General features: G+C 44.6%; 1 protein-coding gene across 1 annotated transcript in view; it reads left to right on the top strand.

The window, feature by feature from the left end:
- camta1a (calmodulin binding transcription activator 1a) overlaps positions 1-10,000 on the top strand; it is a 1,011,609-nt gene that overhangs the window by 43,886 nt on the left and 957,723 nt on the right. The window contains exon 3 of the mRNA XM_063208398.1: positions 6,789-6,892. Within this exon, the coding sequence (XP_063064468.1) occupies positions 6,789-6,892 (104 nt within the window). The remainder of the gene's footprint in view (positions 1-6,788; positions 6,893-10,000) is intronic.

Raw genomic sequence — 10,000 nt, forward strand, 5'->3', positions numbered from 1 at the left:
TGCAAACTTAGCAAACCCGCGATGGTGTAATTGGATTCTGTAGATGTGCCGTGACATGTCATCAGTGACGCGCGGCGCGCAATGCTATGTTGGCGGGGAGGAGGCGGAGGAGGAGGAGGCGGGGTGGTGAATGCCTGTGTGTGTGTGTGTGTGTGTGTGTGTGTGTGTGTGTGTGTGTGTGTGTGTGTGTGTGTGTGTGTGTGTGTGTGTGTGTGTGAGTGTGTGTGTGTGTGTGTGTGAGATTGTGTATGTGTGTATATGTGTGTGCGTGTGTGCGTGTTTGTGTGTGCGCGTGCGTGCGTGTGTGATTGTGTGTGGGGTGGTGTTTGGGGTGGGAGGGGTGATATGTGGGCAGCAGCTCAAAGACGGAAGAAACTTGCGAGATTGTATTTCAGAGATACCATAAACCATTCTGACATTTGACTTATCACTGTAGCCAAGGAGGTTAGATTGTGCAAAAAGGGGGAAATATGTTTGTTTATTTACAATATGCCATGGTATAAGGCAAGTAAAATGATGCTATATGAATGTGCTGTGAGCTGAGGCAGGCCTGTAAAAAAATGTAGCCAGGTTTCTCAGGTGTGAAAGCACTAAGGATATGGGCCGGGTCATGGCCCTCGATGAGCCGCACATCCAAGCTTCAAGAAGCTCCAAAATCCTGTACACAGGCCAGCTGACATTACATTATCTTAATGTTAGCATTTTCATCATCATGGGAATATTGCAAAGAGTGGCTTAAATTCCTTAAGATGAAGCGAGGTGGTGTTGAAGTTCATACGTAGCCTGCAGTGCTAAGAGCTAAGTTATTACTGTAAGTGTCGAGCCACAAGGTCGCGTGCGTGGCGAAGCTACGTTGCTTCAGTTAGCCTGTCTGTCTGTCTGTCTGCAAGGGATCAGGAGAGAGGATACGCCTGCCTTGGCCTACTTGGCACGTGTCTCGCTGCTCGAAAGGAGAAAAAAAGAAAACAGGAAAAGTCCTGCCAGCACAGATCTCCATCAGAGGAACAAGGCTAAATAAATACAAAAAATACAACGTAAAAAATAGGCTAATAAATAATTAATAAAATAGGCAGGTGCAAATCGTGTCACCCACTCATGGTTGAACCACAGCATAGAGTTCCATCAGAGGAACGAGGCTTAATAAATAAATAAATAAATAAAATAAATAAATAAATAAATAAATAAATAAATAAATAAGCTAGCAGGCAGGCACAAATGGCGTCAGCCACTCATGGTTGAAACATTGGCATGCTGTCACCAAGCCCGGGCAGGCAGCAGTGTGGATGTATTCCCACAGACCATAGCTAGACACCGCGGGAGTGATGGGATGTCTAGACCCTGCCCGCTGTTTATGTGGCCTGCCCAGTCAAAACAAACAAACAAACCAACCAACAAACACAACAACAACAACAAATGAGGAGAAACACAGAGGAAGGCCTAAATACACAAACAAATCAGCAACCTCAAACTGAGAACACTACTTGATTATTTTCCCCCTCGTATCCTTACAAATAAACAATTATAATGTGCTTGAGTCATGTTTGGTTTGAGATTTATTCCACCATCCTAATTATCAACATCCACAGGTTTTTGATTTGTTTGTTTTTTTCATTATTTATTTGTTAATTTGCGAATTTGTTTATTTATGGACTTCATCCACTGAGATGTTTCAGCCAACACATGACAGACTGTTGTCATGTCATCGTGACTGGCAGACGCCGCGTATCTTTAGAGCCTCATAGTTAGCGATAAGCTGTTTGGATTTAAGTGAGCAAACAAACAAACAAATAAAAAAGAAAAACACAAGCCTCATTTTCTATGTAAATTGCAAGGCTGTTTTGTGTTTATGTTACCTAGAACTTTGTGTTGTTTTTGTTGGTGGTGGGTTGGGGCTGGGGGTGGGATAGCTTTGGAAAACAAATTCCCATTAATTCTCTGTAATATTTCTGAGAGAAAGACCTAATTATTTTCTCACCACCAAATGTCATGAATACACATGATAGTGTTTGCTTTCCCAAACCAAAGTTAATTTCGGGCTTTTTTGTGTTTGTGTTGACATGTGCCCTTCATCTCTGGGGTACTAAAGTCTCGAACAGCACGATGACGTGGGCATGTAAACTCCACATAATACTGGGCTGTGTTCCTACCCATGCCTGTATACTTAGGGATAACACTGTAATTGTGTGTGTGTGTGTGTGTGTGTGTGTGTGTGTGTGTGTGTGTGTGTGTGTGTGTGTGTGTGTGTGTGTGTGTGTGTGTGTGTGTTTGTGTGTGTATGCGTGTGTATGCGTGTGTATGCGTGTGTATGCGTGTGTATGCGTGTGTGTGTGCGTGTATGCCTGTGTATGCGTGTGTATGCGTGTGTATGGGTGTGTATGGGTGTGTATGCGTGTGTATGCGTGTGTGTGTGCGTGTATGTCTGTGCCTCTGTGTGTTTTCCTGTGTTGATGTGCTGTGTTATTAGCCGTGTTCCTTCATCCTATTCATCCTCAAGAGGAATGCAAGTGTGTGTTTTTATTTTGAAATTAGATTTGCACATTATGTGGGTGGCTGGTGGCACTCAGGCAGGCGGGAGGCTGGAAAAGAGGAGAGCGTCGAGCGTGGCAAGCGGTGGTAGACTGGGCCGGACTGGGGGAGAAATAGGGCCCAGGCACTTTTAGATTAAAGGGGCCCCTCATCATTTGCGGCGCAGAACTGACTCACCGGTGGGCCCTGCACCCTAGTGGGCCCCTATTTTCAGAAATGTAACCCCCCCCCCTTTGTTTTGTTGTTTTACATTTCTGAAAATAGGGGCCCATGAGGGTGCCGGGCCCACCGGGAAATGCCCGCTATGCCAAATGGCCAGTTCAGCCCTGGTGGTAGACTGGTAGCTGCTATAGTATAACGCCGTAGTAGCACATTGATTATAATTGGATGCAATTCACAGTTGCAGACAATATCATAGTCATTTAGAAATTGTTCTCCAGAACAATGAGGGTAAATGGCAGTGATTTGACAGGCCCTGCCAGACTCTTATAAGCCACAGCGCGAACGACAGAACGAAAGAAGAAGAAAAAAAAATGGAGGAAAGAAGGAGACAGATAGACAGGGTATAAGAATGGGAGAGGCTCTGGCATATGGCCCCATGGTAATTGCCCTTGGAAGGCAATTGCAGTCTTCCCCCCTCTCTCTCCTCCATGCTTCACTGGCAAACCTACTTGCAGCCTGGTGGTACGGCTCTGCTCCCCCTCCCCTCTCCCTCCCCCTCCTCCTCCTCCCTGGGCTTCTTCCATTTTGGATTGAGGCTGAAGGGCCTGATGCTTGACGCCTGACGCGGAGGTGTTATTGGCTGCCTCGCAAGTGCGTCTGTCTGTGGATTTGCAAGCCATCCATCTCTGCTTCATCAGCTACAAATCAGCTTGTTAACCTTAGATATATTAATAATATCTATTGTATATTTTTCCCGTATCAATGTATTAGTTGTCGGTAGCTCAATATTTACTCGCAGCCTGGAACCACTCCCCTCCCCTCCTCAGTTTTCTTCCATTTTGGATTGTGTCCTAAAGGGCCTGACGCCCAACGTGGAGGTGTTATTGGCTTGGAGTATGTCTGTCTGTCTGTCAGTTAGCCATCCCATCCAACTCTGCTTCATCATTTAAGAAAAAGGCTTGTTAGCCTTATAATAATAACTTCTGTATAATTATAGTTTCCATATTAATATATTAGTTGTGGATAGCTCAACATGCAGCTCAACACTGCAGCCTGGAACCACTCCCCTCCCCTCCTCAGTTTTCTTCCATTTTGGATTGTGGCCGAAAGGGCCTGATGCCCAACTGCAGCTGATGCTGGGCTGCAGTGTACCTGTCTGTCGACTAGCCATCAGTTTCTTCTTCATTAGTTAGTAGTTTTTGTATATTGTTTTCCATATTACAGGGCTTTTCAAAGTCAGAGTAGTGCAATTTACAGCTATGATACACACACAGACATAGCGATATCAACATGACTATAGATTTGTTTCACATGTGTGTTTTTGCCTCCCCAATGGCTTGTGTTTACAGTAATAGCAAACATTTCACATATCCCAAGGTGCTTGACATATTGTTGAAATTCCTGGATAGAAAAAATGTAACATAGTGAAATCAGTGGTCTTATTGGTTGAGCTCTGATGATCCATAGTATATACGTGTACTTGATTGATTCTGCCAACGATAACTTAGGCCTATCTACACTATGGATGGCTTGCCAGACCGAACTTTTTGCAAGAGCCAGCGAGGCTAAGGTTGAAATACTGGTACATTTTATAGTGGCAAGCGTATAAGCTTTACCTGTTAACACCCATTTCAATGTCTGCTGCTCAGTCGTGCTGTAGACTAATTCTATGTCTCGGGCACATTGCTGATGCAGTTCAGTGACTTGTTTATTTGGCCCGAGGCCTCTTAGCGCTTGGAGGAATTCGCAGCTGCAAGGGTCCGTCTGACTCTATCGGACTTTTGGGGCTGTGTCTGTCTGATTAGCTGCAATGAAATAAACGTCAGGGAACTTGAAGCTGCTAGTAATTTGGTAACAAACTCCTTTGTTATTGTCTTCCAAAAAGTGGAAATTTGTCTTTGTTTTGGTTTCGCTGTAGCAAAAGCACATTGTAAACATTTAATTCAGTAGGATGGCTCTATTCAAGCATTTGCCTACATAGACACATGAACACAAATGAAGAGTTCAGATGCAAAACCCCCTAAGTGCCATTTCAGAAAATAATCTTAATTATTTTTTAGTTAATACAAAGCTATCAAAATTGCATACTTTTTAATTTTATTTATGTAATATAACTATTTATATGTATTATCAAGTACATGAATGCAAACCAAACCAACAACGGGGTTCTCTAAAAATATAGAAGTGCAGGTCTTCAGAAATGGAGTTAGGGGTTTTTGCATCTGAACTCTTCAAATATAGTATGCTATATAAAAACACGATATACGTAGCTACTACAGCAAATATGATAATCAGCTAATTTACATATTAACCCAGATGATTTTAGAAAAAAAAAAAGAATAAACGTAACATGCTGCGTACCAGCTTGCTAATTGGCCAACAGAGGTCAGTTGTCTGCCTATTGCTACTGATCTGATGTAGCAGACTGGCATCATGTAAAGGCGTATGTGTATCTTATGCCAATGCATACCGCATTGATGTGCAAGTGCAACGCCTTTGCAAGTTAACTTGTGGTCCTCAATGTCGTGGGAAAGCACATTTGTCATGTGATGAGGTTTGCACAGTTTTCCCGCCGTGTTGGCAAATTCCTGTAGCCTCAGCAAAGTTGTGTTGCTAAATACGAAAATGCTCTTCTGTACTCTAACCTGTTGATAAAGTAATGTTTCTGCCGTTTTAGTTTTGCCAAGAACAGCGAACTAAGCAAGGGAAATGGCAAATTTGTTGTAAAATTGTGCTCAGAGTAAAACCATCCGTAAACCTAACCTTTCACAGGGCACTGTGCACTAAGCAGCATGCAAAGGCGTAGAGCACATACTCTCACACTCTCACACGCACGTAGTGCAGTTCACGTAGTGCAGTTCACATAGTGCCGGTCGTGTAGCCTGTTATGTTGCTTGGTTTTGTGGTGCCATGTTGGCTGTAGTATATTGATGGGGAAGCCTGGGACAGATACAAATGTATTCTGTATCTACTTTTCTGTATTGTCTGAAGCATGGAGTTTTTAATATTTTAAACAATATAGAACAGCTAGCAGGGAATTTTCCCTCTGTACAGTGTGTGTGCGTGTGTGGTGTGTGTATTTGTGTACGTCTGTATTTGGCTATGTGTGCGTGCGTGTGTGCACATGGGAATGTACGTACGTGAGAGAGACACATGTCCAAAGCATGAGCATGTGTATGCAATATATATATATATACATTGTTTCAGTTGAGACTGCAGTGGAGCTCAGCTGATCCAAACTCGCATGTCTCCCTCTCTCTCTCTCTCTCTCTCTCTCTCTCTCTCTCTCTCTCTCTCTCTCTCTCTCTCTCTCTCTCACTCTCTCTCTCTCTCTCTCTTTCTCTAACTGTGTATGTTCTTTCCCTTTGTCCATCCTCTCATATTCTCCCCACCCACGATCTTGCTCTTTACGCACCTATCCACTCACACGCACGCAGCAGACACACATGCATGCACGCATGCACGCACGCACACGCTCACACGCTCACACGCTCACTCTCATTCTCTCTTTCTATCTTTCTCTGTGTCTCTCTCATTCACTCACACACTCTCACTCTCTCTCTCTCTCTCTCTCTCTCTCTCTCACACACACACACACACACACACACACACACACACACACACACACACACACACACACACACACACACACACACACGCGCGCACACACACGCACACACACACGCGCACACACATACACACACCTTCCCTCTCAGTTTATCAATTTCTCTGTCTACCTTTCTCCCCTACATATTGTACAGTCAGACATAGTACATACAGTATTGTCTGACAAATACTGACTCTTCCTCTTCTCTTCCTCTGTCCTCACTGTCTCTCAAACACACAAATTCATGCACACAAACGCACACACGCGCACACTAACCCACCCACACACCCACCCACACCCACACCCAAACCCACACACACACACACACACACACACACACACACACACACACACACACACACACACACACACACACACACACACACACACACACACACACACACACACACACACACACACACACACACACACGACTGTGACGACTGTGTCAACTGACTTTTTTTTGTATCCCCTATTGTTTTTTGTCTTCCAGATGAACATGGACATTTGAAAATATACCTGCCCAAAAAGCTGCTTGAATGTCTACCAAAATGCTCCTCGCTGCCAAAGGAGAGGCACAGGTGGAACACCAACGAGGTAAGGTCACCGCTCAATGCAGTTCCAGAGACCATCTGCCGCGGGCTATTTATTCCCTCCCTCCCCCTCTCCCTCTCTGCCTCCGTTCCTCTCTCTCTCTCTCTCTTGCTCTCTCTCTCTCTCTCACTCTCTCTCTCCCTCCGTTCCTCTCTCTCTCTTCCTCTCTCCCTCTGTTCCTCTCTCTCTCACACTCTCTCTCCCTCCGTTCCTCTCTCTCTCTTCCTCTCTCCCTCTGTTCCTCTCTCTCTCTCTCTTGCTTTCTCTCTGTCTCTCTCTCTCTCTCCCTCCTCTCTCTCTCTCTCACTCTCCCTCCTATCTCTCTCTCTTTCTCCGTTCCTCTCTCTCTCCCTCCTCTTTCTCTGTCTTTCTCCGTTCCTCTCTCTCTCTCCCTCTCTACCTCTGTTCCTCTCTCTCTCGCTCTCTCTCTCCCTCCGTTCCTCTCTCTCTCTTCCTCTCTCCCTCTGTTCCTCTCTCTCTCTCTCTCTCTCGCTCTCTCTCTCCCTCCGTTCCTCCCTCTCTCCCTCCTCTTTCTCTCTCTCTTTCTCCGTTCCTCTCTCTCTCTCTCTCTCTCTCTCTCTCTCTCTCTCTCTTTTGTCTTCTTGTTGGGAAAAAAGACAAAGAAAAGACGAAAAGCAGCCTGTGTGTGTGTGTGTGTGTGTGTGTGTGTGTGTGTGCGTGTGCGCGCGCGCACGCCTCTGTACGCGTGTGCATGTTTGCGTGTGTAAGTGTTTTTTTTATGTGTAGTGTCATTACCAGTTAGGCAGAGCCCTAGCCCACAAGTTTATCCACAGTTTGTATTACCCTGACAGTAAGTAAACTCACTGCAGTATGTTTGGCACAGCACTGAAATAACTCACCTCTTTACCCGACTGACTGACCATGACTGGTCTTCAGTTCACTTTTTTATCGGGAATTGGATTTGATATCTTGCTCATTGGTCTGATGTTTCTTGAGGTCTTGTATGATGCAAGACAAACTCACCCCCCTCTGCACAAAACAAGCACAGCATCGAGAACTTTCTGCTGCAAGCTTATGACAAGCTCATGATATATTTATTCAGCGTGCCTGAAGCCGTAGTTATTGTTTATTTATTTATTTATTTATTTATTTTTACGTCTGAATTGCATCTGGATTGCTTCTGATGTGGCATCTTCATTTTACTCACACACAGAACAAAGAGACAGTCACACATTTGATATTTTAATTAATAATCAATACCTGTGCTCAAAGGCTTTGTTTTCGTTAGCGAGAGTGAGGTGAAACAACATGTCGTGCATTTTGAACTGTGAGTTTTACAGCCGTACACTGAAACACAATCCACTCGCTGGAGTGCACTGAGGCACCTTGTTGGATGGGCTGGAGGCACGCTGGCCAGCGCAATAAACACCCTGTGGACTGAGGCACACACACACACACACACACACACACACACACACACACACACACACACACACACACACACACACACACACACACCTACGCACACACACACACACACACACACGCTTGTGCGCGCACACACACACACACACACACACACACACACACACACACACACACACACACACACACACACACACACACACACACACACACACACACACACACACACACACACACACACACACACAGTCCATTGAGACGGCCTGATTTGTTCACCCTGTCCCTCAGTGAAACGTCTCTCTTCTTTCTCTCCATGTGATATTAGGCCTTGCGTAACGCCAATGGAAATTTTGGCCAGGGGGATTCAAAGTAATATATTCATCTTTGAGAAGAAAATTTAACAAGAAAATGAAAGAATGTGCCTTGAAATTGATAGAGCTAGAATCCAATTAGGCCAAGGGTTCCATAATTTAAAGGTTTGAACGATAATTTGGGAGAATAACTGTTTTTTCTGTCATGATCATTATTTCTTTTGCATAGGAGGTTTTATTGCTGTTGTGAATACAGTGTGTGCGCTTGATAAATGTATTCTTCTTTTCATCCTATATTTACTTGCTACTTGTTTAGCGCCTGCTCTGCTGTCAGTGCAGGTTAGCACAACTACATTTCTTCAGCTATATGCTACTGGGGGAAAATAAGCCACATAATATGCGCCAAGAGGTGTTTAAAATATGTTGCATCACTGCCTGAAGGTATGTCATACACAATGAATCAAAACGAATAAGAAAAGATAAGTCTTTTAATGTAACCTCCTGCATTGAAAATGAAGGGGAAAAAAAAGAAAAAAAGAAAAAAAGCAGACCAAAGAAATGCGTCAACGCAAACATTTTGATTTGTTTGGCCATGTGGGGGGGGAAGAAAATCACACAGTGGCAGTTTGCCGTCCTTGACCCACAGGCCAGCCATTTTAAATGAGTTTGTTTCTTTTCAGGCCGTCTACTTTATCTTTTAATGGAAATGAGACACTGTCTTGCTTGATTTTCACATTTTATTTTGTCGCTCATGTTCAATCTGTTTCGCCGCACCGCTCTCCCAGCGTGGGGGGTGGGGGTAGGGCTGGGGGGGATGGGTGTGTGTGTGTGTGTTGCTGTCGGGAGATTGAAACTAAACATTACTTAACTGCTCCAAGCTGGAGGAGTTTTTAAATGATTGCCACTGCAACGTTTCTCCAAGGAAATGCACAGGGGCTCGGTGCAAAAGGCTCTGCATTTTTAATGCAATTGAACTGATCCCAGTGAACCTCTACATTTTTTTTTACAACTTTAACTGACTTAACGCCTACGGAGACATCACATGGGGCGAGAAAACAAAGAGATCAGGTCACCCTCCCACTGCCTTTCTTTCTCTCTCTCTCTCTCTCTCTCTCTCTCTCTCTCTCTCTCTCTCTCTCTCTCTCTCTCTCTCTCTCTCTCTCTCTCTCTCTCTCTCTCTCTCAATATTCCCCGGCCCCCTCTGCCACTTGGTCCCTATCTTTCCCGTCAGCTATTTTCCTCTTGTGTCTGTCTCTCTCTGCCCCCATCCCCACTCAGTCTTTATTGGAAACGTTTTGTTAATTAATGCCATCGTGTTGCCATAAAAGTAGTTTTTTAGGGTATGCGTGGGGGAGGGACTTTTGGATTGTGCCCAGAAGAAGTAGAAGAAGAAGAAGAAGAAGAAGAGATAGAT

This window comes from Engraulis encrasicolus, chromosome 10 (genome assembly GCF_034702125.1).
Source record: "Engraulis encrasicolus isolate BLACKSEA-1 chromosome 10, IST_EnEncr_1.0, whole genome shotgun sequence".
Classification (NCBI taxonomy): Eukaryota; Metazoa; Chordata; class Actinopteri; order Clupeiformes; family Engraulidae; genus Engraulis; species Engraulis encrasicolus.